Source organism: Simochromis diagramma, unplaced genomic scaffold (genome assembly GCF_900408965.1).
Source record: "Simochromis diagramma unplaced genomic scaffold, fSimDia1.1 OVJJ01000150.1, whole genome shotgun sequence".
Taxonomy (NCBI): Eukaryota; Metazoa; Chordata; class Actinopteri; order Cichliformes; family Cichlidae; genus Simochromis; species Simochromis diagramma.
In genome coordinates, this window is record NW_024387083.1 from 1,425,863 (window position 1) to 1,453,831 (window position 27,969).

Genomic DNA, 27,969 nt, shown 5'->3' on the forward strand with positions numbered 1-27,969 from the left:
TGGTCCTCAACTCAGGGCATTAATGTAAAAAGGGGGTCTTTTTCTTGTTTCTTACAAAGCGTGAGGTTTGGCATGCCCACTTAATCTGCTTCCCTTGAGCCAATCCATGTTTTTCCCATTCTGGCACCCTTTTCTACTCCCTTTTAAAATCCATTTCCAAGTTGTAATATGCCACTGCAGACGTTATTGAAGGGAGGAAAAACCAAATGTAATGGGGGAGAGCGGTATAGAGAAAAAGAGCAGACGGAGAGGGAGAAAGAGAGGTTTCCAACTATTAACTGGATAGCGTACCCTGCTCTTCATAGCGATGCCTGGTGTGGAAGGCAGACCACTTTGTCTTCCACGGAGATCAGACGGAGCGGGCGGGCTGCAGCCAGGTTGGGGTTACTGACTCTCATTAGGTTTACACCGACCACCGGGACTCTGACTGCGCGACTGTAACATGAGCCTGCACGGTTATAACCTGACCCCTCTCTGACACACCTTAGCCCTGATGTTAATTGTGCTTCCTGCTCCCTTTTTTTGATTAAATGACACCGAGTCTTTAAGTCTTTGTTTGTACGGCTAATGGCTCTCATTTAGTGCAGTAAGTGGTTCAGGGGCTGTTGTGGGTGACATCACACTGATCTGAGGCCTGTAAAGGGTGAGGGTTTCTCGTGGTAAGCTGACTTCTACCTGCAGCGCATACCTCACACGCTGACGCCAAGCCGGCATGTGTTGCTTCAGACACACACCAAAAAAAACAAACCATTGGAGAGGGTAATGCCAAGCTGCATGGGCAGGGCAAGGGCATGAGGCCGCCAGCTGGGGAACAGAAGGGCACCAGGAAGGTTGAGAGCAGCACAGGAGGGAGCAAGGCCAAGACCGAGTGCCACCCAGTGAAGCACAGATCGAGTGCTTTGCAGATTTTTTTGGTTTTTTTGAGAACAGATGTGGTAAAAAAGAAAAAGAACGATCTATGTACTGTATAATCCTGAACGCAACTGTGGATTTTCTCAAGATGCCTAATGGGGCAGTGCATTTCCTCCAGATTTTGGCTGACGGAGACAAGCCGAGGTCTGAGGGTAGGAAGAGAATATCTCAGAGGTTTAACATACTTTGGTTTATTTGGAAGTTATTAAACTACAGCGTCCGAGTTTAGCAAGTAACCTAAAGTATTTGAATAAGTCTGTGCTTCAAGGGATCGTTCACTTGCTGTTTGTTTTTCTACCTCTGTGTTTCTCCATCCTTTCCTCTTCTCATTCTGATTTTTATTGTCCCGCCACCCCCCTCGACTCACCCACCCCCAGCTGTAGATCTTTTACTCTTTATTTTCTCCCACTCCCTGTGAGCGCGTGGCTGAGGTGTGAGATCATTCTCCTTCTGGGTGGCTTTCCTGCTATATGTCACTGTCATCTGTTGGCACTGAGGCTCGAGGGGGGGTCCCTTTTCCAAAAACACACCGCACTCCGCTTCACCACCCTGAGCATAATAAATTCTTGGGCACGAGACTGGAGAGGGGTGTACCAGCGGAGCAGTGCGTTTTACTGGGCTTGGCTGGGTAACACAAAGACCGGTGAAAGAGAGAGAGAGAGAAAAGGCAGCAAAAGAAGGGTGGAAGATTTATAATTGAATAACTCCCTGAAGCAGGGCAGCGGGGATTGGCCCTGCCAGGAAAAGCAAACGCCAAGGAGCGAGCAAGGCCCGTGGAAGTCAGCCATTAAAGTGAGAGGAGAGAAAACCTCAGCTGTGATCCGCTTCAGCAGAAAGGTGTGAGATTTACTAATGATAACTGAAAAACCACAGCACCTAGTAGCCATTCTGTTCACCCCACTCTGAATCTGCACGAAAGAAAAAAACAAAACTAAAAACACCCCAGTGAAATAACACAAATCACTGACCACTTTATCTGCAACAGTGGATCTACCCAACGCAGAGTTTACATGGCTACGGGGGTAACATTTCCCAAATTAGGTCAATTTGAGCTCATATTTACACTAAAACAAGCGACCCTTGGAAAGAACTCGCACAAGATGAAGGGCACGTTTTGATCCGGCGACCTGACAGAAATATGAAATATAACACTAACGTCGGTTCAACGTGTTCATCCATAGTGAAATTAACCCACTGCAGCCCAAATTCGGACACTTTCTTAACCCACGACTCGTAGGCAGCCTCTTAATAAAGACGCTTATTAAAAGAAACAGCACAGTGTAGGGCAAGAAAAATATTCAAGGGGAATTTATTTCAAATTACGCATTTCAAACAACACAGTCGCATTGTTTTTCCTGTCCTGGCTGAACTCGCAGGGGCTGTCCCAGAATGCACCGCTCACCCCGCTTTCGCTGTGTGGAAGGAGAAGAAGCGAAGGCAGCGAGGCGGGGTGCTCCGCCAATGAGTTTATCTTGCCTGTTTGGCTTGGCGTTTGAGAGCGGAGAACGAAAGCAGGGTACGGCCATGCTGTCAGGCATGAATGGAGTTCTGACCGAATCGACTCACTTTTCCCAGAGAAGCGAGCTCCGCATCAGATACGAGCCGAGATAGCTCCCGACTGGTCATCGGCGTGGAACTGAGCGGAAACTCCTCCGCAGCTGGTGCGACAAGGCACGCAACCGCTGACACGCTGTCACATAGCTGCACATCCACTTATGTGATGAATCATCTTAATATGACACTGATTTAAGTTCTCTGTGGTCCCGTTTAGGGTGCGAAACTCAATCCCCTTGTTTCATAACTCAGAATGACTTTGCAGATTGTATTTAACTCTGAGGTGACCTTATAAAAAGACAGAAAAGAGAGAGAGAAAGGTCTGGCTGAAAGTGGGAAAATCTTGCTGTTAATGATTGAAAAAAAAAGAGGTATTACTCGTAGCACGAGTGAAGACTTAATAAAACATGTCACACTTAATGACGCACAAAGGGGAAAAAAGGAGAGTAAAAAAGACTTTAAGCACTGCACTGGCAACTTTTACCTCCCTCAGTATGGAAAACCGATGTGTGTGCACATGAGTATGAGCCCGGGGTGTCTGAATTGCTTATTTTATCAGGTGCACTGGTGCTCTCCCTCCAAAAGAAAAAAGAAAGTAAAAGACCCTGACTCTTTCTTCCTGGCTGCCAATCAGTCTCTGTGACAGCGTTTGTCTGCTTCACTTTTCTGTTTGGCTCCCCACCAGCAGAGCAAGCTTGTTATAAGAAAATGATTTCATGGGGTTATTAGCGTTTCTGTGCCTTAGTCATACCTACAGGAAAAGAATGAGTGTGCGCACACATTCGGGCAGTAAATAAATAAAACTAGAGAAAGAGTAAAAAAGTTTGCACATCCACCCCGGAGCCTGAAGAAGATCCTTTTATGAATGAAGCGCTCCCTTTACAAAAACAGTGTAAGCATTCAATTATTATGCTGGAGCTACTTATGGTTCAGACTACATTTTAGTTCCCTTATCCTTGTAGTCATATAACAATAGAGTTCAGTGAACATACTAAGCATGCGTGTGGCTGTTTATAAGCTGCATCAGTACCTTCTGTGCGAAACAAAAGTGCATAATAAAGACCCTGTGTTAGCACTTTTGAAGAGTCACCACACTCTAGTAGAGCACAGCACTATTAGAAGCAAAGCACAGATGCTGACTAAAAGTATATATGTGCAGCTGCACGTTTAGCTTTCCAATCAGATAAGTTCTAATAGCAAAAGAGGGCCCCGGTGCATGATAGGAATCTTATGACGGATTAGCTGAACCACAGCTCTTGCCACACTGTTTAAGATTAGCACCAGAAATATTAGACATTTGGTTATAAGAGGGAAAAAAGACAGAAAGAAAAAGCAAAAAACAAAACCTCAGTACAGATTGAATTAAATCTGATCATCCCAAAATGGTAAGACATTTCCTGAATGGAGTGCAGAGAAAGAGGAAGACATGCAGCGCGAGCATGTGCTCTTCCTTTAGGAGTGGGCAGCTTAACAGCTCGCCATCAGGTAACAATCTTTTTATTTGTTTCAGTCCCTCGCTGGGTGCCAAAGCCTGCTAAAGGACTAAGCGTGTGGTGCAATCCATCAGCCCCGTCCAAGAGCTTCAGCGTGGTAATCCATCTAAAGCAGAGTCAGAATAGAATTAAATAAATACTTCCATGCTCTGCAACCCCCGAATTATTTTACTACTGTCATTCTCACTACGAGGCAGCGCCGCGTGCACTTAAATGAAAAGGAAAGGGGAAAATAAATCAGATAATTTGAAATAGCAGAAAATGAGCAGAAATACATATTTTTAGATTTATTCTGTGTACGCACAGATTGAATCACAGCGTTTCTGCTCAAGCAGAAAGACTGATATATTTATTTTAGCCTCAGATTGGGGTTGATTTAATCAGACTGGGTTTACCTGAGATTTAAAGATTGGAAGATAAATTGGGAATGGAAAAGAAATAATTGGAAAAAAACACAACATTAAAAAAAGAGTGATATCTGATTGATATATTTTCATATTGTGAAACCTGTGAGGTAGAGGGTTGTTTTTAGGGGCATTGCTTAAAACGCAGGCAGAATTTATTTATTTCTGTTATTTTTAAAACAGAATTTAAATAAAGTTACTTCTTTAAAACTGTCTAATACTCAAATCGGATTTTTAAAAGTTTTTTTTCTTTAATGTTTCTAAGTAAGACGACAAAAACATGATTATAAAAAGGAAAAAACATAAACTGAATTGAGGAATGTTTGGGAAAACCTCCTGTGTGGAAACTCTGGTCAGTAAATGAGCAGAAAGCCTTTATGAATATCTGACATGAAAATGTGTTGCACACATTTTCTGTGTGTGGTCCTGCAAAATAAGCCAATTATTATTGGCATGTATGTTTTCAGCGTTATGGCTATGAAAACGACACACACACACACACACACACACACACACACACACACACACACACACACACACACACACCATAGCTTGTATAAATATTATTTATACATATTTATACATATAAATATAAGCTATGCGCTTAGTCTTACTTTAAAAGCTTGGTGTGATTAGAACCTTTCTTATTTCTCTATTAAAGCGCATTAAAAACGAGGCCATCCAAAGTGCCTTTGACCTCGACCCGCCTGTTATTTATTTTAACATCATGTTGCTTTTCTCCATTACTTTGAAAAATAATGACATTTCTTATTTAACAAGCCACTGTTCCTTTTAAATATTACATCAGATTATTAAATAAATAATAAAAGATCTTGGAGACCCATAATTAGAAAAAAAAATCCCAAAATTACGAGTGTTACCTTCGCTTGTATTTGATCAGTTATTTAAAGCAGAAGAGAGTCACGTGTTTAAAATGAGAGAGTGTAAGACAAGGCTAAAAAAGACTGCGCACTGATTTAATGTAGGTCAATTTGACTGCTTACTTTCTCTGCCCCTCTGAACATTACTATGAATAATTTGAATTTAGATAAAAATGAAACCGAGGAATATAAAACCCTTTAAACCCAGAGATAAAAAATAATAACAGGTATAACAGCTGTTAGCAAACAAAACCGTGCACGCACATTTAAATGATTTCAAAAAGCATTATTCCTGACATGCATGTGTGCAAAATACAAATTAACGCAAGGTTTAAATACTCAGCTTTATTTCTTTACAGAAAAAAGACGTAAAGGAAACTCGTCATTTAAATATTTAAACAAAAGATGATAATTCATGATCAGGTTTTTTTTTAAAGGGCGTCTGTTGTTTTTGCCATGAAGTTGGGGAGATCGAGGAAAAGTTTTGAGCATTTCTGCAACATTCTTGTAAAAAAAACAAAAACAGATCCATCCAATTTCCACTGCAAGCATCTGCTCCAAATGTCTCCGTTTACCTGAGAAAATACAAATTAAAGTCCGCTTTAAGGAGAGGGGAGTGGGGGGTATTATTCATCGTTGGTGTGGATGTGTTTGGCCAGGTCGCCGATGCCACGCTGAGTCTGTAGTTTCTGGTACTCCTGGTGTAAACTGAGGAAGTGCGGAGAAGCCGCCGGGTGGAAGAGCGCGGGGGAGACGTATGCGGCGCTGGAGGTCAGAGGAGAGGAATACGCTGTGCACTGTGCCGGGGAGAAAGCGTCGATGCCCGGCTGAGACTGAAGGAAAGCTTTGGCTGACAGGGCGCTGCGCGAGAAGAAGCTGGAGAGAGCCGGCAGGATACTGCTCACAGGTGGGATGGTGGCGGGGCCGCACTGCGAAGGCGCGTGGTGATGGAGGTAGGGGTAAATCTCCAGACTTGGCAGCTGCAGGGCCGCCGTGCCGAGCCCGTAGGCGCTGTGTGGAAAGCCGTGGAGCGCGCTGGGCTCCAGGTGCTGTTCTTTGAGCGGGTCGAAGCGAAAATGCTGCCGCTTGAAGCGTTTCCTCCGCCGCAGGAAGCTCCCGTTCTCAAACATGTCGGAGGAGTTGGGATCCAGCGTCCAGTAGTTGCCCTTCCCGGGGTTCCCGGGCTCTCTTGGCATCTTTACAAAACAGTCATTGAGCGAAAGATTGTGTCTGATAGAGTTTTGCCAGGCGGGGAATTTCTCCCGGTAATAAACGAAGCGGTGGCTGATAAAGTCACATATCTCGCTGAGGGTGAGCCGCTTTTTTGGGCTCTGAAGGATGGCCATGGTTATCAGAGCGATGTATGAGTATGGGGGCTTCACCGACGCGGGACCTTTGGTTTTAGGAGCAGGGAGACACGCCGGCGCAGGGCTGAAGGTCTCCCTGTCTTTACTCTGGCTGCTGGACGTCTCCGTGCCGTCTTCGTGCTCGCTTCGCGACTCATCCAAAGGTAAAAGCTGCTCCTCTGCGCTGTCTTTGAGTCCTTCCCCCACCACGTCGATAACAATATCCTCCATGATTTCCAAACCTAATGTCATAGTAGATATCCGCGGTTTTAAAGCCAACACCACCTGGCAACAGGTGGGAGAGCGAGAGCTCTTCTTTCAAAGGCGACGAAAAGATTTTTACGCACGGCCCATCTCCATTCACAAAAACACGATCCGAGAGAAGTCCACTTCCTACTTCAGATTCTCCAAACCGCAAAGCATCTACGCTGATATCCTTTTATTTTCACAACTTTTAGCGCAAAAAAAGCGGCCAGGACTGGCTGTGCGTAAAAGTGCGTGCGTCCTCGGAGATGTCCAGCACCATCTGTAAACTCTCCTGCTTTCCTGCTGGTCGGGTGCTTGTGATGTCACGTCGAGGCACGAGGGAAAGGTTCCTGACCAATGAAAACCGCGCAAAGGCGCAAAGACCAAAGAGGCCTATACCAGCCATCCAGCCAGTGCACTCTCATCATCAGCACATCAGTGCCAAGTCCACGCGGACACATCAGCGATCCATCGAGGAAATCAGAGGAAAGATCGTTTGGAGCGGAATAATAAAGTTTCCACGGAAAATTAATTTCACAAATATTGCGTAAAACATTGGCAACTATATAAAAAATGCAACAAGTAAGAGTGTTTTTTATACACCAGAAGACGTTAATTGGAGAAAAGTGTGATGCGTGACCTTTTCACGGCTATAAGTTAAAATCACAATTTTGTATCGCAAAATATTAAAGTTTGAGTATGTTCTTCGCCACTAGAAGCAGTGTTTAATAAACTCTGTATGGAACCTAATGAGATTTGACTCAAAATACAAAGAATTTAAAATATTTTTTATTTGTATTTTTTTCCACTCTTCGTTTTATTTTCCAACTAAAACAGGAAAAGCGATCAAATCTAAAGCACGGTGGTGATGGAAAGTCAGTTTACACCAAAATGACACATTTATATTTCCGAATCTGCCGGCTGACGCCTTGGAGGGAGGATATCAGATTATAATTTAAAGTGTGAGAGGGAAAATCCCCAAACACTTCTCTACGCGAGGCGAGGACTTAAACCCTAATCCCTCTCGAAGTCTCCTGCAGCCGCACTTTATGCACACTTGACTCACAATTACACGTTTTCAGACGTACAACACTGGAATGACTGCTTTTGGGCAGCTGTGAAAATAATAATTTGTTGCCTTGCATGAGCGCCTTCCTTGAATAAACCGATAAGAAGAGACTATGCGCCCTTTATATCTCATATCTTATTTTATTTATTTATGTACGTATATCTATTTTATTCTGAATTTTATTCTGAATTCTTTCGTTTCTCTCAGGGACATATTGCTAGATGTGACCACGTGTGAAATGCAGGGAGAAACAATATTTGATGTGCAGTCTGCGTAATCTGCTGGGCGAAACTCTACACCGCCTGCTCTCCATTTGAACACCTATAAGTCCGTCATAACCTCGCCAGATTATCCTCTTTAATAATGCGCAGCTGAACGCAGACTGGTAATATTGGGATGAAAGTAATAGATTTTCACTTCGCTCAGACATAAAAGAGAAGTGTGGAGAGGAGGGCGCTCTCGGTATTGTTGGGAGGCCTCTGGTTGTTTGTGTTTAATGATGGAGCCCTTTGTTGGGGATTCCCACATTTCCTGCCTCTAATCGTATTGATACCCCGGGGCAGAGGGGAGGCGCGGGGGGAGAAAGAGAGAGACCGGGTCCGGACTGGGTGGGCTATACGGTACCAGCAAAGCTGCAGATGATTTCCCAAATTCATCACGCATGTCTTCACATTGGAAACAGGCCCGAGCGCAATGTGTGGTTTCAATAAGGCGAGAGCGGGAGCGTCAAATCACTACAAAAGCTGAAGGTAGGCCACTCTCAGGGCGGCACGGTTCCCGAGCTTGCACGCGCTGGAGTCACTTATTGGGGGACCGACGGTGGAGGAGACGCTGTCAGATGAACTCAGGTGGCGATGAATGAGTCCCGATGTTACAGTGACAAATATGGCCTCAGCTTTTCTTTTCTTTCTTTATTATAAATTAATGTTATTATTTCTGGTAATTGTTTTGTAAGGGTCACCAAAAAAGCTATGCAACATTAAACCCGGGGCCCCCTCTATGAAGCCTTTCTTCTTTTCTTTATGATAAAACGCGTAAAATCTGGGAATCAACAAGGCCTTTTTAAAAAATTAAATTACAACCCTGCTATCTAACAAAAACGCCCATTGTACAGATTTTATTTGTCTGTATCGCAGATGAGAAAGTGGGAGAGTGAACAGACTCCGAAGGGCCGGTGTAATAACATCATTTGGCAGGAGCTGTGCCGGCGTGGGGGGGGAATCTCACTGGATCTTTCTTGAACACTGCAAATACGCGCAGGTCAGAAACTGGGTTATGAAACTGTTGCGGGCTCCTTCAGTTAAAATGTTTTCTTATCTCAGTGAAAGCTTCGAGCACTTCACATGATTCAGGGAGTGATAAAAACACCCCCCCCCCCCCCCCCTCCCAAAAAAAAACCAACCTCCGAGCGTGTTTTTCATTGGAAGAGGTTGAAACTGCTTCAAAGAGCTGAGGTTGTTTTCTCACAATGCCCCCCTCTCTCATCTTGATTCCCTTAAAATCTTGGCAGGGCAGTGAACATAATATAACGTGTAATTTAAGGTATCATGAATCATAACTGGATGAAGAGAGAAAAAGAGAGAAGAAGAAGAGAAAAAAACAGATGTGCTGAGCCAAACACACATCTGATACACACACATACGCACGCTCACACCGTTTAGGGGAGGGCGAGATGTGTAAATTTCACGAGCTGAACTGGTCATTAACACAATATTTACGGGCTGACAAACAGCTCTGTAGCATGCAGGCGGTGATGCAACCTGTTCCCTGCATCTCGTTATCTCAACGCGCTCTTGTCCCTTCAGCCACTCTGCTCAGTGACTGGATCCGTTTACAATGAATGGCACAAGCTATCAGTTACAAGACAGTGGTGCTCTGACTAAGTGCTGACATCTTGTGGTGCAAAAGGGGTAAACTCTTTAGCTACAGGTCATCGACATACGGTAATTAGAGAACACAGCCTACAGGAACATAGCAGAAAGAGGGACCCCGCAGACCTCAAAAATGGGGTGGCACACAATCATTTAAATGTGCACGGAGCTCCTGCCTCCATAAACACGGAGCTATAGCTTAAAGCTAAAGGCAGCAATCTAATGAAGATATAATCTGGTGAAAATGTGTTTTAAAAGTATGAAAAATACTTTGAAAAATAATTCCTTCCCGCTGTCGCCAAGTACTTGCCCATAGGGAAGTTGTTTGATTATTGGGGGTCCTTTGTAATATTGCAGGGTCCTTACTAAAACATTAGCAAAGTGGTTGTGATTTGGTGCTATATAATTAAAATTGCTTAGAATTGAATTGAACTGTATTGTCAGTGTCTCTGTTTTAGCGCCACAATAGATTGGTGACAGCTGGGATGTGCTCCAGACCCCCATCAGGGACCTCGAATTGGATAAGTGGAAGAAAATGGATGGGCATGAGTGTCCTCATAAACACACACCTGTTGTTCTCACTCTCGCTCGTTCTCTCCTGTTGCCCTCTGCTCCTCAGGGGGTTTTCTGTGTCTGTTGGAAGTTGATCATCTCTTGCACTCCTACCTCTCTTCATCCTTTCACACAGGCTACTGAATTCTACCAATAATGTCACTCTTTTGTGGTGATAAATAAATATAAGAGGTACTTTCAACTGTCCCCTTAATGCCCGAGGGATTGTCACGGCAGATGGATCCGCATGTTTGATTTGGCACAGCTTTTATGCTGACACAACCCCCCCCATTTATCTGGGTCTGTGACCCCACTGAGGTTGAGTTTGTGTCTCCTCCTGAAATTGAACCAGGGCTAACCACAGAAGCACCAATAAAATCAATCATAAAATATATATACAATATAATAAAGCTATAACTGTATGAATAGATTGTGTATTTGAGTTCTAGTTAAAGAAAAAAAGCTTTGAGTGTTTAGTTAGAGTAGAGAGCAACTAAGTCCATTTAGCATTTACCAACCCTAGAACTGTGTCCTGAATGTCTGTTGGACATTATGCATCACATTAACCACAATACTGTTAAAAGTATGCAGTCCTATGGATGGAAACTCTGCATTCACTCTTCAAATGTTTTCCTGAATTGCTCTGACTTGAATGAATGCTCTGTAGAGTTCCACTCAATTATATTTTAAAGAGAAACACAAACCCAGCCCGTCTCTATGCTGTATGAGCAGACTCTTCAAAGGCTTACCTTTTTTCTACTTTAGAGGTCTAAGCCATCATTAACTCTCGCTCTGAACCCAGTTTCCCTAATAAAAACACCCTGAGACAGAACAGCGATCAACAAATTTAACTGAACTAGTGGTAAAATTTTATAATACAGCCAGGAGGTAAAAGTGTAATCAACCCTGTAATTAAATGGAATTTCAGTGTATTTTATTTGAAATTAATTATATTTAGCTACAAATACTTAAAGAATACAGAGGTAACTGATTCGTTTTTACAGAAAACAAATGAATAATTATAGTGTAAGTAAAGTACTGCATGAATAATTTTAGGTAGTGTGCAATTTTATGGTAATTTCTTCCAGAAAAACAAGCAATATTTCCCTATTTTATATCACAAATATACTTTTTGGGTCACAGGATGTATTATTGGAGCCGATTAATTTTGTCTCTTTACGTTTTTTTCTTTTCTTTTTGCAGATTTGTTTAATATGCATTGTCTTGTTTTGCTTGATGATGTTTTATTATTCAATTATTCTTTTATTTGATCAATATAAATGTGATAAGGACTGTTCTACCTTACCGACTTCCAAAAATAAATAAATAAATTATGTAAAAATTTGCAGGCCTATGTGACTTTATCATGATGGAGCCAAGTCTAACTTTTTTTTTCCTTTCACAATAAACTGTTTGAACATAACTGTCAAAAAAGTGTAGAGGTAAGCAGTGTCTGTGAAATACCTGGAAGTTAGATAAGATAAGCCACTCCACATGGGCTGCGCCCTTAACAGCGTATTTAAAATGGGGAGATATTGCTTGTTTTTGCTTTTTGTACTTAAAATTTTTGACAGAAAAACTTGTGCATCCTTTCCTGTAAAATACCTGAAGTTATGCAATACTTGAATTACTACCTAATTACTTAGGCATTACTTAAAATTACTTAAAGACTACTTTAATTAATCTACAGTATATTTGCAAATATAGTCTCCTGACTTGTTACCCCCTTATTATGGTGTACCTATCTTTAAGTATTTGTATGTAAATAATAATAAATTATAATATCAAATAAAATACATTGAAATTCCATTTAATTACAGAGAAGTTACAGCTTTTAGCTTATTATAAAGTGTTGTCAGATTGATACAGTTGAAACAGAGTCTCTCACTACAATGAAAAGCCAAAAACAGCCGCTGCCATTTGCAAACTGATTTGTAGCGAGCTCAACACCTCATTAAAACAATTTACTGGCTTCAGTAACAATAAAACCTCCTTTGATTTTCTGAGCTTTTATGGCATCCAGCTTCTGTAACTTTACAGTTTGGAAGTTATGCACACAGATCTCGATATACATCAGTTTTTCTGACCATTTTGGAAAAACAGAGCCTTTCTGTGTGGAGTTTGCATGTTGCATGTACTCAAGCTTCCTCTCAGAAGACATGCTTATTATTTTAACTGGTGAGTGTAAATTAGCCACAGGTGAGTTTGGGAGAGTGTACAGTTGTCTGTCTCACTTATCCAGCCCTGCGACAGATTGGCAACCTGCTCAGGGAGCATCCTGTTTCTGTGACAGCTGGGATAACCTCCAGGCTCTGAGACCCTAAAATGGACAAGCAGTTAAAAAAGTGACTAAATGAATGGACACATATAACTCCAATTAACATTCACAGTGATTACTGTGTGATTACAGATTGACTGAATACGGTGTACCCTATCCAGAAAGAGGTTGATGGAGTTTCTTGAAATTTCCAATAGAGGGCGCTGTTACACCAGAAATGTTTTACATCAAGTTCCAGGCGTCTGAAACTGGGTTGCCACAAGGCCTTCATTCAATTCTACATTTATTTCTCTGTTTACATTTAGGGCCACAAGTGGTGTGGGAATTCTTTCAGCGTGCTGTCGAGTGAAGCGTGTGCCATGTAAGACGGAGTAACACGCTGCACCTCGGTCAGAGTGTCAGAATGCATCAGCGCTCTGCTAAACTAAGTGAACTAAGTGTTCTTCTGGTATTCTTTGACTCAGAAAACTGCTGTGCTCGGCCAAATGCCTGTGGAAGACAGGGTTGACATTTCCTACATTATTTTTTATTGAGTCTGACAGTAGTGGGTTGTCTGAAGTGTAGTGTTTGCCCCTGAGCCGCTGTGCGGAGAGGCCCAAGGATGGAAAGAATGTAGATGTAGTGCTTTAAGGCTCAGCAGGTACCATGTTGAGTGATAGTCAGAGGTCAGGATGCTGGCTGGAGCAGCTAGCAAGCTATTAGACTGTAATGAGAAGTCACAGGAGAGCTTTTGCTGGGTTTGTCCCGCCTGTCTGCTTGGCTGACTTCACAGTCTCAAGTGGATGATGAAGAGAGATACTCTGGCGCAGTTTAAGACCTACAGCAGCAATGCAAAAAATATACAACACATTACTGCTCTGCTTGAACTCTTTCACTTCCCATCTGAGGCTGGCCTCAGATGTGATGCTAATCTTTAACTGTCATCATTTGGACTGGCACTGCTTTGGCAACTCGTTTGTACTTGTCTGAAAGGGACACGGATGTATTTCACTGGAAAAAAAAAAAATGAATGTGGTATGAAGAGAGTTTGCTTGGATAAAAATCTCCTGAGAAATAAAACAAAAAGACAACATCTCGGCTGGAGGGATGCGTGATGTAAGCGGGCAGATGGCAGAGAGCCTGGGCAATGATACTTCAGAATCCAGCGTATAAACACGCTCGGCCAAGCTGCAGCCGCACACTTTCTTTCATGAGGTTTTCCGAAGACGGGATGTGAGAAATCTCAGAGGTTGGTGGGAGCAGACCACCTGGTTTTGGTAATCCTTGAAAAACACAAGCGTGAGATGGTTTGCTTACACTGAAACTCGGCACAGCCAGTTTTCTCCATTTACTCACAGGGCAAAGATTTTCCAAACAGCTGCGGTGAACAGAAAAGGAAAAGGGGAACTTAAAAAGTGTTCTCCAATCAGAGCTCTAAAACCCCATATACTTCATACTAATTTTGGGGTTTTCTATCCTTTAAAATAACATATGTGCGACAGTAACACTTTTCTAAATAAGGAAATGTAGCATATGTCAGAGCTCTTGGTGCGACATGAAAGCATGAGTGTAAATTATTCTCTGACATCTGAAGCAAGTGGTTTAAGAACATGCACTCACCCCCACTTGCTCCATTGTGCATGAAGAGGCCCTGCACAGCAACTGGTCCCTTGACACCCTGGGGTCATGACCCCTGGTGGCTCAGATGTGTATTTAGAAGTCAGGCTGCTACTCTGAGGGCCTCAAACATAGACTCCTCTCCTCGTAATCCATCAACACCCCTCTGACAGAGAAATCGTGAACACTTGTGCGTTCTTGTCATGAACTCCTACAGAACATTAAAGATTAAAACAACGGCATACTTTTTTATATCAACCATTTCTGAAATCAGTCATCACATTTTCATAACTTCTCCAGCTACATGTCCAGAGACTCATACGCACGTTGCAGGAGTGGTTTTAGACAGGCACCAAAGCCAAAACCTAAAACCTTCAGCCGTGACACTAAACACATTCCAGAGGTGAGTCCCACTGGACAAGTTCAACGCTGACAGACACATTCTTCCATCGGAGTCACATCAGCAAACCCAGCTGGGCTCTCTTTTCAAGCCCGTGACCTTTCTGACATCCTTGGATAGCAACAGCGCTGCCACTAAAACACAGGTGTGGATGGATTGAGATACAGGGCCTCTGTTCCAAGTTTTGCCCACAGGTTTTTCAAACCTAATGTGTTGAGCATGTTATTTTTGTTGGAATGGGACCATTTGCTTTGGAAACGTGTAGGAGACGTGGGATGACAAACGACATTTGGCTCTAGTTTTCATTCAGCTGTCTGTTGAATAATGCCGATCTAGATGCGCAGTACAACACTACACATTGCACGGATGATGTAAGACACAAGTCTTTTGTTGAGTTTACCAGCATTTGGCAGAAAAGGCTAATGGAAGATCACCTTGCTCTGATTTAATAGCAGTGGCCTCACAAGCTTCATACAAGCAAACGTGCAAGTGTTTGGAGTGTGTGACAACGGTTGGATTTACCATAACAAGTCTTACATTTCAGGCAGCTGCAGACAAAAATAGACCAAATGATTTCTGAGTGTGACTGTCACTTTTATCAGCTGAATGCTAAGCTTTGTTAAAATGTTTTACACCTAGCTGATATTACACAAGTTAGCTAAGTCAGCTAATTGTAGCTAAGGTGTGTTATGAGTATGCTACGGCAAACTGTTAATCCTGTTTACATGGACAAGAACTGAAAGCTGGTCTTTGAAGTAATGCTGGATACTGTGTTATAGGAATTCTCAAAGATATTAGCTATACGTCAAAAAGTATCTAAAAAGAGCAGAACGTTTCCTGAAAGCCCACTTGAGCCTGGTTAATAACTGTTGATTCCTATGATAAATTACGGATATTAAAAAACATTTTTACATTGTGGTACAAAAAATGAGGTTAGTCTCTATGAATAACATCAGTTATTCATAACAACTGTACAAATGTGTGACGAGAGAAATTCTAGTATTTTATAGAGCTGTTAGTGCTAATTAGCATGTACATGGGTGTTGCATCCATAAAACTGATGAATGCAGAATCATAAAAAAAATGAAGCTTTTGCAAAACTCTATCTAGTCCTGTGAAAGACCAAGTACACCCGTACTGATTCTGTAAGAATTAGGATGGTAAGTAGCAGCCAGGTGCTGATCATCTGATTTTCTCCATTAATTAGCCGTCAATAAATGTCAGCGCCTCAATAAAAGCAGCACAATTCAGGTGTGTGTTAACACAATGCCACAGTCTTTCCAGGAATGGATGTCCCAGCAAACTGACCCCAATGGTAGACCATGCAATGCTGAGAGAGACTGCAAAGAACCCAAGAGCGATATCTCAGACTCTGTCAGTCTGTTACATATTAAATGTCATGACAATGCAAATGGAAAAAGACTAAACAAGTATGGCTTGTTTCCCAGGAGGAAACAGCCCAGGTTTGCAAAGAATTTGAATTCTAAAGGTTTGAATCAGAATAAACCACAGCACTTCAGTTTTGACTCAGGAGACAGACAACCTCTCTACTTTTAAGTAGGGCTGTCAATGTTAACATGTTAGATTTATGCAATAAAAATTTGTTTTAACGCATTTAACCCAATCTGGAGTGCAGAATGGACAAACTTTGGACAAACTGCCCGAAATGCATTGACAGAGACATTTCAGGGATTTTGAGATGGGTTAATTGTGTTAAACAGACCTCAACTCATTATATATGTTGCAGTGAAACCATAAGAGAGGTGTGCATTAAAGAAAATGTCCACAAACCTCAATGAACTGAAGGAATCTTTTAAAAAAGAGCAAACAACCATATGAGAGTCACACAGAAAACCATTACTTAAAGTTATTGCTGCTAAAGGTTTACCCACCTCTGGATTTGTGTAAATATTAATGTTCAAAAATATAAACAGTAACATGGATATTAAGGTATTCTTTTAATGGTAGGGTAAGTAGTAAGATCATTTTGGAACAGACAATCCTGTGTCGCTGATGTTGTGCTTGTATTTTTCAGAAACTGATGTTTTGATTTCGTGACAACACCCAAAGTCTTTTCTCTGTATCAGTACAAGTCCCGCTTTTCACCATCCCAAAGCTTAAAGACCCACTTATCCTTGTTATACGCAAGTCCATTAAATTCTAGTGAAATGTTATGTGTTTATTTTAATCTGTTTGTGTGCAGGAGTGACACCATGAAAGTTGTCTCTTTTAAATGGCGTGTGAACTCTTACCAAGGTGTCTCGAGCAGTGTTAGCCAACAAATCACTTGATGTGTGCTTGCAGTGTGTCACGGTGCCAATGATCAATGAGGGGATCTCTGCTGACAGACCCGCTGCAGCTTCCCTTTCTCTTTCCTGGGGATAAGTGTCCAGTGATGGGAAATCCAGGTCACCTGCCTACTCAGCCCTCGACACAGACCAAAATGCAAGCATGTGACTGCTCACGTAGACACCCTATAAACATACACACAGGCATTTGCACAAACAGCTACCATGAGAATTGTGGGACCTATAAACTTGGCCAGAAACGCTTGAAAAATTCCTTCATCAGTGATTAAGTAACAGCTATGACTGATGCCCGTGGGTGTAGCTCTTTGTCATTGTGACGTTGGAATCCCAAAGAGAAAGTGTAACAAAGGGCAAGCACGTTCTGACAAGTCCTGTGTGTTGGCATAAGTACTAAATATTGTTAACCAGCTTCCTCAGAAACAACAGCTGTCTTTAGCTAGAGTGAAAACTATTTATGAGCAGCCAAGACAGCTTATTGACTGTAGGCTTTAAAGATGGAATGCATTTTGTTTGGTGTGTGTGTGGGAAAAAATGGTGAGCTATTAAAAGACTAAAGATATGCCGATTACAGCGAGTGTTTTTCTCAAAGGCTCTGGTGTCTGTGCTTATTGTTGCCGGTCCAACAAACCGACCAGCCAAGAAAAACAAGTATGAAACAGAGGAATGTTTATGTTTTCTAACTTTGCCTTTCAAGCTGTGAAATGGTCAAACAGATTCCTGTTTTTAAGGAGAAAATCTTTATTGCTATTGGCTTCATCTGATAATTTTACACTGGAGTCAGGAGGAATTCGGAGGACGGGGGTGGCGTCCAGGACAATACTAATAATGGTTTAAAGTAGATTTTGTGAACCACACATAACAGGACTGTAAGCTTCTCACGTGTTATCTTCAGGACCAATGTAAACTCTGATGTAATTGTGACACATCAAATCTGTCATGAAATCAGTCACCTTTTTTAGGGTGTGACAAACAACTCCTGCTGCTATGTTGCCGCCAGCTAGCTGACAAGACGAAAGGTTTGAGTCAATCCACATTTACAAGTGATGGCAAACACAAACTAGTACTAGAAAATGTCTTCTCGTGAGAGAAACCCTGGCTCCAAAAAGATTATTATATATATATATAATGTCTGTGTAGCTTCTGTCTAGGGTACTCCGTCTTTTTTCCCCCCCGCCAGTGTCTTAGCAAGACCTGTTTAGTCGTAGTAAGGGCCAGGATGATCCATTTTTTATAATGGGGGGAGAAGTCGCACTCAGAAAGTCCTGTGGTTATACCAAGCGTGGACAGTTTTGGTGAGATGCGATATCTTCTTTTCAGAACACTGAAAATGACCTCCATGATATTTTCCCACCAGTCCCAAAGTGCCGGACAGCTCCATAGAATATGCAGAATCGAGGCAGCCTGGCCATCACATCTCCAGCAATTGTCCAGAGGAATCAAGTTCCATTTGTGCAATTGTTTTGGTGTTCGACGCCACCTGTGGATTATTTTTAACTGGATAAATCTGCTGCCTATTTCCTTATACATATTAATATTATGAAGACATGACTCCCATTCAGCTGGAGATACGTCCACTACCAGATCTTGGGCCCAGCAACGTTTAACTTTGGAAAGAAGGTCAGCTAACTGATCTTGCAGTAAACGGTAGATCTTAGAGGTAATACCTTTACCAAAGGGCGATCTCGAAAGCAGTGCTTCCACAGGGCTGCCCACAGGACAGCTCATTTCGATAAAGAGCTGCGCATTTGGACATATCTTCAGAATTGACTGCGCTGCAAATGATATAGCTCAACAATCTGATCGAAGCTCAGGAAACGTTTGGTTCTGCAATCAAATAAATGTGATACATAGAGGATGGCGGTGCCAAAGCAATTCAAAATCTTTTATTTCCCCATTAATTGGTGATTGTTATTGGTTGTGAGTTTGGATGGGTATCTGTTTCCTTGTAACAGACTGGAGTGTATATTTTAGTGTATATTTTGCCTCTCGTCCTATGGTAGCTGAGATAGGCTGGGACTTTCTTTGTTAATCTAAGAGGATCAATTATTTTCTTTGTCCACGAGGGTTAATCCAGCTCCTCCTGTAGTTTCACTCTCTGTATCACTTTAATTTATGGCTAAATAACTGCAGGCATCATGGTTTTGCTTCCGCAAACTAATATTTATTGCACCACGTTTCTTTTAGATTACATGTATATGCTGCTGCTGTTGTTAATATGTTCATCATTTATATAACACATTTTTATGATGATGAAAGAGCCACAAATGGCAAAAGGACTGGCATTTATATAGTGCTTTTCTTCTCTGTTTGGTTTTAATGATTCTTCTTTGAAGAAACTGTCTTTATTTTTCACACAGATCCCTGACACTCAGATCTTTTACTGTGATTAGGGTTGGGACCTGGCAACTGATTTCTAATTGCAAAATCCATTAAAATCATATACCCCCAGGCTTATTCATTCCTTTTATCGATGCTGGCATGTGTTTTTGGTGTAACCACATTGCAAAACAGTTGACGTCAAATGGCTGACAGTGGCAATTTCGCACACTTGAGTCATAAGCAAAAATTTGTGTTCAGACTCAGTGATAGTGACCATAACTAAATGTAGCTCTGAGACTCAAATCCTGCGAACGTTTAGTTTTTCCCCAAACAGATTAAGGAATCAACAAGAGCATCAGAAAAAAGGACTAAAAACACAACTGTTAAAGGCAGTGGTATGAATAAATATCAATCTTTAACTGTGATTGTGTTCGCACGTGTCTCATTTGCTGTTTTAATCGCCTAACGTAGCCATAAAGCCTACACCGCACAATGAAGATATTCAGTAAAGTGGTCATCCCCCTTTTCCCTGTGAGCCAGAGGTGAGATCCAGCCAACAGCCGCGACCTCCCTCTGATCTGATCATGCTGGACTTAAAACACACTCACGTACACACAAACACCAAAGTCATTGAACATGTTAACAGCGGGAACAAATGTTGGCAATAAAGACGTCAGACAGGAACTGAGTGGAAATAAATCTTCCTGAAGGAGATGATGAATAGCGCAATGTGTGAAGCTGTTCGGCCCGTGCAAGCGGCCACAGACCGGCTCTCAGCTGTGACCGGAGAACATCACATATTAATTCAAGCTACGCCGTTCAAACAAAACCACCAGTTTTTCATCTGTTCTCAAACACATGGGACCATGCGCACATGTGTAACAAAAGACTTTTTAGCCCTTCTGCCCTTTCTGTGCTTGGCAGCCAAGTCTCCATCACACGATACCAAAATCCCTGACACGCTGCACCAGCTACATGGGATCGACAAATACTCTACTGAATTCTTTCTTTTGTGCAATTTGAGCTTTGTGAAGTCTCTTTTTTCATCTTTCTAAGCCCCCGACTTTCTGAAAAGAGTCATGTGAAATGGAAGTAAAACAGACAAGAAGTTCAGATAAAGCAAATCTGTCTGAAGTCTGTTGTGCTGTAAATCAAATCCCACCGGTCTATTTAAAGGTTATGTTCAATGACGTGTAGTTGAAACGGTGCAAATTCAGCCAGTGTGGTTTCCTGTGTGCCACAGGAATAGATCACACATTATGATCGTTTACAGACACAGAACAGTACTTTTGTCCTCTACCCGTCTAGTTTACTCAAAAATGTCTAAAGATAAGTTGTCTGTTATGGGCAGACACAACACTGATTCATTCCTGAGGTGCATTTTGATGTTTGATTGATTCACAGGTGAGTGTTACGTGGTTAAACAGACAAAAACCCACTCCTCTGAAAATGGTTAGGTACAAGGAAAAACTGGCCAATATGCAAAGAAAAACTTTCTCCAGAAATCCTGGAGAACTACTGCTCACGTCTTCTTCTAAGAAAATGACAAAAATCTCCTTAGAAAAACTAAATATAAAGATGGAGGCGTAGCTCCAGACTTTCACATGGTCCTGTACATATTTTTATCCTTGATCTCAAGTAGATGCATGATTCAAACTTCCAAGTAATCTTTGTTTATCTTATACTAAGCTTCATCTTTTTGTAACGCAAGCACTTTGATGTTCACTACCTTTCTTTTGATTGGCTGCCACTCCCAAAACTGAAGGTTTGAACACCAGCTGGGTGGGGATTTGCTTAAAGCAACAGCTATGTGCTCGGAATGAGCTCATTAGGAATATCGTCTCCCACAGACCAAACTGAGTGAAATCTGAGCTTTTGTTTCACAAGGATTATTTGTTCATAAAGTGACATCATTATTTGAAACTTTGGCCATGTTTGATATTACCATCTACATATCAACAGCGTTTGTATGTCAGAAAATAAGAAATGCAAAAATACACCTTTTAAACCAAGATTATCCTGTGAGCTAACATGCTAGTTAGCCACGTTATCAGCCACAGTGTTTTATGATCTTTTCCCTAATTTGTTTAATTTAGTTTATCATTTATGAGCAATTTTCCTATCTATGCCTCCAATTTTCTGTTCTCTCAAAGATCGGTAACTTCTTATTGGTCACTGATGCAATTTCTTGTGCCAAAAGGTCAACAGAATTGTACTTTAGTTGAACTTTTATAGCTTTAACAACACCCAGTGTGTGTGTGTGTGTGTGTGTGTGTGCCCTACTCACTTATATGTCTTAACTATAAAAGAATCTGCTCTGTGTGTGTGCGTTCCTTTGTTTGACCCTGCACAACGTATATTTTCTTCATCCATATGTGAGTGAGGCGGCTGTGATTAGAGGGTGCCACTACAGCGTTCCCCTCAGGCCACTTCACCCTGTTATTTTCCCCTCATCAGCCCGCGCTCTCTACAGGGAGGGTGGGTCCGTGACCTCCCTCCCACGCACAACCACGAGTGAGGGAGGCACCCGTTTCACACAACCCCCTTCTTAAGTCACAGCAGAGAAGCGGTTGAGGTCACAGGCCCCCTTCTGAGTCCCTGACATCCCCTGGCAGAACTCCACATTTCTCATAAAGCAAAGCTCATCAAAATCCCCAGGCCTCCATCCTGAATCCTCCTTACTTTGACACAGACGGATATCGTCACTGTCTTCCACCCGGACTCATGGAAATCATCAAAAGCGATAAACTGGTGACACTGGGGCAGGGTCAAAGCAAACTTTTGAGCCTTTGACTTCAATTCCCTTTCACCTTCTGAACCGCAAGAAATACGTTACAGAGACAAGGGGAGGCCAAAACCGGTGACATGAGCAATATCTCTCGCAAGTGTTCTTTGGCATCCTTTCTTACTTTTTGTCGTATTTTTTAAAAGTATTTTTCTTCTCTTCTTGGCTCTTTTTCCTGCTCTCTTCCTGCCTCTCCATTTCCCAGCCAGCATTCAGGAACTTTTTAAAAACAGGCTTCAGCGTAAAACAAACAGCCCACGGCCTTCTTTAGTCGAGCTGCCCCATGTAGGCAGGGAACCAAGGAGGGAGGAAAAAAAAACAGTAATAGATTCACTAGTGGAATACATGTAGTACTGAACATCTGCTGGAAGTTTGAAGTTTGGGTTCATGAGGCTTTAGGGGAGTTAAAACAATACTGGACTGTAGAGTTGTGCACAATATCAGCACAGCGACTGGCGGGCAGCTCACAAGGGAATTTATACTTCTGTGTTAAATCTGTGCCCTGCCTACCTCGTAACCACAAACCCTTGTGAAGAACTGACCTCACATGCACATCCCTGGAAGCATAACTACGTGTTGCTTCGAAGCGGCCGGTAACTGTTGCGATTGGCCCGTTCATTACTCTTCATTCCTCCTACACATACTTGGCTACTTTGTCGCTGCAGTTTGTGAATTTCAGCGAGAGAATAACACTCATCGCCTCAATATGAGGACTCTCAAATGTCAGCAAATTCCTGGAGGGAGATTGCCGAAACTATGGGAATGGACGTGAGGGAATGTGCAAAGAAAGTGGAAAAACTTGAGGGACAAATATGTTTGGCTCTGAAAAACAAAGAAAAAAAGTCTGACCACAACAAAGAGAGGGGACCAAGGAGGGAAAAAAGTCCCAGCGTTTAGATTATGTAGTACACTCTACAAAGACTCACCGCAGAAGTCTAAATCAGCCATAAGTCCTGCTTTCAGTTATTGGTGCTGTGATGCTCCCTGGCCAACCATTCAGACTCCTAAGAATCTGGACTCTTTCAGAGCCTTTTGGTACGCAGCAACTACAGTAACTACAGTGAAGCCGAGCTTTACACAACAATCTCCCCTTGAGATAATCATGTATGTATGAGCTGTAGTGATGTTGTCACTAGAGCTGATAAAACATGTACTTTTTAGCATGCAGCTTGCTCTGTGAAGCAGTTTTTCCCATGGGAGACAACCTTTACATCAAAAGTCCAATAAGGGTCGCAGGGTTTCTGTTTAGCTCAGAGTGACTGATTCAGCCGCTGCTCACGGGGCAGATTACCATACCAAATGCAGGGGTTTTCACCTTCAGGCGTGGTGGCATAACCACTAAAGCCCTTTTGAGACAGACAGTTGTTTTCTTTTCGATGATGGCATTTTGTCAACCAAACATAGGTCAGTTATACATAAATGTCATTTGTTTGTATTCAGACATCCCAGTGACAGTGCTCGACAGAGCTGCTCACAAGAACAGCGTCTCTGTTCCCTCTTTTCACAAAAAGAGGTGCCATATATTTCTATGTATTTCTATTATAAAAGGGCTGATTAAGTGCCAGCTTAGCACTGGCACAACAGTACTGTGGGACCCAATACTGGAACAACTGATGTTTAAAAAAAGAAAAGAAAAAGAGGTTAATGATTTGCAGATGAAGCTGACAGATTGTGTCTGCCATTCCTTTCTTCCAGCGGAGATGACCTTATTTATGTAAAGTTCGGTTGATATGTGGACTTGTTCTCATAAGGTTCTCAAAAGTGCAGCAAAATAGACTTACTGGCAAAGATAGCATGTTGGTGAGAAAGAGTGGTCTATGTGTGTGTGTGTGTCTATGTGTGTATGCGTGTCTGTGCTGCACAGTGTTGCAACAGCTGCCTCTTGCACACAGGCTCAGGGACAATGAGCTCTCTTCCTGGAAATGTCAAAAATGCCTAATAGATAAATACTTTAATATTGTTCCAAATTAAGAACCAAGCTGATGAAGACGAGAGAGAAGCGAGAGTGGCCACGGAGCTCATTCACATATGAGTCACATATGAAATGATGTCTGCAAAGGCCTTATTTACCAGATATAGCCAGATAAACTGTACACTGTTGTTTTCTTTGTCTTTTGTTTAACATTAAAGTAGTGCTAATCAGTGGGCATGCAATGACTGTGACTGTGAATATTGAGAAAGGGCCAACTTTCTCAGCTTCTCAGTAAGCCTACAGAAAATGATCAGTCAGTTCTGTAGTTCCCCGTGACTCTGTTTTGTTTTGCACGGTGGCCCCGAAAGGTCAAAGGACAGAAAATAGAAAAACACTGCAAAATGAAATTTGAATTAAATTAATAACACAAAATGGAAATAAACAAACAAACCTCAACTGAAGTGTCTTTGGTGAGGTAATAGCTGTGGAACAGCAAACATGCATCTACAGTATTATATGAATAATCATAATATTATATATATAATTCTCTGCTACTTTTAAGTGTCCCAGTTTTTTTTGTTTGTTTGTTTCTATTGTGTTTTATTCAGTTTTAATGTGTTTTATTGTGCAGTGGATTTTTTTTCAATAGCTTTCCTTCTATTTCTGTCTCTTTCTAATTTCTTTTTCTTAAGTTGCAGTGTTTTTGACCTCTTAGGGCCACCGCAGTTTTGAGTTTTTATGCTTTTTATACCTTTTTAAAGAAAACTTTTGGATTGAATTTTGGCTTTAAACCAAGCAGGAGACACAATATCAACAGTAAAGATGTAAAAAAAAAAAAAAAAAAAAAAAAAGCTCAAACACACAAGATGACTTAAAGAAAAAGTGTAACTATTGAACGTTTATCTGGAAACAAATGTCTCCTAACAAACAAGTAACGTGAACTGTTAGAAACTGCTGTTATTACTGAATTGTTAGCAGATAGAAACACTGTGTTACTGATCATACATTTGCAATGTTTTGATAGCTTATTGTATATTATAGAAAGATAAATCATTTTTGGCTCCAAATCAGCCTTACAGTCATATAGATTTTGACTGAGGCCTTTGTTGAGGCCTAAATTTATGCTGTTGAATTATTTGCTTAGGGATAAGATTTGGCATGCTCACTTCTGGACATGGATTAACTTCTTCTCTGCTCTCTCTCTAGTTTTGTCCAAAATTTATTCAAATATCCAGCACAAACAATCGTGCCACAGCAACCCCCCACCCCCACCCCCCTCCCACTCTATCTACTGCAGAAGTGCAAAACAAAATAGTCTCCAAAAAACACCCAACTCCCAATTGACTGCCTGGAATATACACTAAACAGCCTCATGGAAGGGAAGAGGAAGGCACACGACAATGATGTGAGAATATTTAATCAGCTCATGGAAATTTCCTGCATCCTGCATTCTAGCGTCTCTTCTTCGTCTTGTTCTGAAAACCACAGAGCATTCACACAACAGCAGGTGCGAACGCGCACAAAGAGAAAGTATGAAATGGAAAAAAAAAGTTAAACGGAGATACTTAAGAGTAAAAACAAGACTGGGCGACAGCCTTGCCACCTTCAGAAGCAAACCGCAAAGCAAAGTGGCACACTGTCTGTATTTCTGAATCTGAGAATTGTGGCTGAAAGTTGACATGTGATTGAAGCTGAAGCACAAATCTGGGTCATACCCCACCTCGTGCTGCTCATGCCCCCACAGTTTCTGCAAGACAACTCTGAATACAGTACAGCTGTTTTTAACTCAGTTTTAGGAATCTTACTGGGGTGTGAGTAGTTCACACACGGACATTTTTCTACAAGGCCACGTCTGCCACGTCTTAGCTGTCACTTATTACTCAGCTGTTGATGTCTAATATCATAATGCTATGATTCAGGCACACACAGGTTCCCACAGTCTGATGTATTAACATCTCACAGGCATCAGCTATTCCCCAAAATGCATTTTCTTATAAAGAAGAAACATCGGGTCTGTTAATATCACAACTATGATGATGGGAATCCAAATACAGTGCGAGGCCAGGTCTTACATCACTTGAGAAAAAAATAACTACAGGCAGAAAGTAAGTGCGCACATATCTTTTTGACACCATTCACACCGTTGCTCTGTTTCTTGTTCTTTGTGTCTTTATCTCATTGTTTTCCTCGTAGATAGCGGCCTTGGTAATCTCTCGGCCTTCCACTGAGCATTAATCAACCACGGTTTACTTTAGAATGTAATCCCCATATTTAGCAAGCACAGAGTCCTGTTAAGTCCCACGATCTGTGGGAAACTATGATACAAGACAAGAGGAGTGATAGTGAAGATGCAGACGCCCTGGTGGAAGAGAAACATGACTTGTTTGCAGCTAGCTGACTTATCTTATCAGGAATCACCAGGTCTGCAGAGTCTCCCCAGAAGAAATGAAAAATACAGGTTTACAGTAAATTAAGAGAACCTCAACCCTGCGTGCTCGTACCTGTTAAATTTAAGGTCTTCTCAACAAGCAGTTCTCACATTTTGGCTAAAGCTCTGCTGTGGTTCCAGTGTTTTCCCAAAGTCTGTTACCTCTAAACTCTACCAACCAGCTTACAGCTAAATCTTAAATCCCTTCCACTAACCATAACAAGATGTATGATTTTAACCCTAAAACCGAAACAGACAAACAGGCCTTAGAAAGGCTGTGAAAAAAGAATTGTGTAGTTAGGACATTTTTTTTAATTCACACTATGATTTTTTTGTTTATTTATTTATTTGCCTTTCATTTCCTGTGACAAACGGTAACTCACACTGTCGGACGAGTGGTTCACAAGAAAGCTGCGAACCCACAGTCTGCCCGTCCTGCACAGACACGTTTTGAACACAAACACAAACAAACACACAAGGTTTCACATGCACAGTAAATGTATTCTTATCACTGCGCTCTTTGCAAAATAACGTGAATGCCTGCATGTGATGGAGATGCAAAATGTACCTACCAAAAAAAAATAAAAAAGACTCAGAAGGATGCTATCATTTAAACAAATATTTTATTATTATCACAGCGTTTCTGTAAGAAATTTAAGTTTCCTTTTTAGAGAGGCATTAATCACAATCTTTCCATTTAACTATCACATGACAGCCTAAAAGATATGACCTTTGTGCATGTGAGCAGGAAAGCAGTGAAACTGTTGATATAAATGAGTGAAAACTGGCTGCCAAGCAGTGACCTACAAGGAGTAAAGTGCTGGCATGCAGTACCTAAAAATACTGGTCAGCTGAAAAATAGGTTATGGATATAAATACTTGACCAAATCAACCTAACTCTGATATTTGATTAAATTATCTGAACAATATCCAGTTTTATATAAAACTATTAAATAACTTTAAACCCCCCCAAAACATTTCATTTAAAATTTCATTTTAAAGGATAGTATATAATAACTAGGGCTACATTCCCTCTCCCTATACTATGTATACATATTTGTAATGTTTTTTAATCACAAACAAATTGTCCTTTTTTGTGTCTGTTCTTTCTATCATACCTTCAGTTAAATTTTGAGAAAGTTTAATTCAGTCCCAACACATACTCACATTTAATGCTTGTATACTACTTCCTGCATTTGTGTGTATGGCATGATCTGCATCTCTACAACACCAGAATCTAGGGGCTCAAGAAACCATTGTATCACACCGAGATCTACAATATCAGCAATTTGTGGCGCTAATAAGTAAAATGAAAATAAACATGAGGGGTATCAGCTATCAGCTGTTACCAAGAAATGACCCAAATATGATTCCAGCAAAAGATGCCCACGTGATAGCCTTGCCAGCTGGCCCCACACTTACCACAATGCTAACCACAGGACTCAGCAGGGTTTGCAGGGCATGGTGTGTTTAGCTGTGCTTGTGTAAAGCTAGAGCGAAGAGGACTAACTGCCTTAACAAGTAAAGTTAGTCGTAAATAAGCAAGTGTGTGTGTGGTGTATTTAAACACACAAATGCATACACGCTCCTTTTAAGACTCAACTAGGAGGAATA

General features: G+C 41.5%; 1 protein-coding gene and 1 long non-coding RNA gene across 3 annotated transcripts in view; both read right to left on the reverse strand.

Annotated features, from left to right (window-relative positions):
- Window positions 1–27,969, reverse strand: part of LOC120742497 — a 46,367-nt gene that overhangs the window by 13,796 nt on the left and 4,602 nt on the right. The window lies entirely within an intron of this gene.
- Window positions 5,575–7,557, reverse strand: foxd7 (forkhead box D7). The gene has a single exon (XM_040045813.1). It carries the CDS (start codon window positions 6,840–6,842, stop codon window positions 5,871–5,873), a length of 972 nt encoding a protein of 323 aa, XP_039901747.1. The 5' UTR covers window positions 6,843–7,557; the 3' UTR covers window positions 5,575–5,870.

Excerpts from the sequence above, each read along its gene's own strand:
- foxd7 (XM_040045813.1), bottom strand. The coding sequence starts at position 6,842 with ATGACATTAGGTTTGGAAATCATGGAGGATATTGTTATCGACGTGGTG.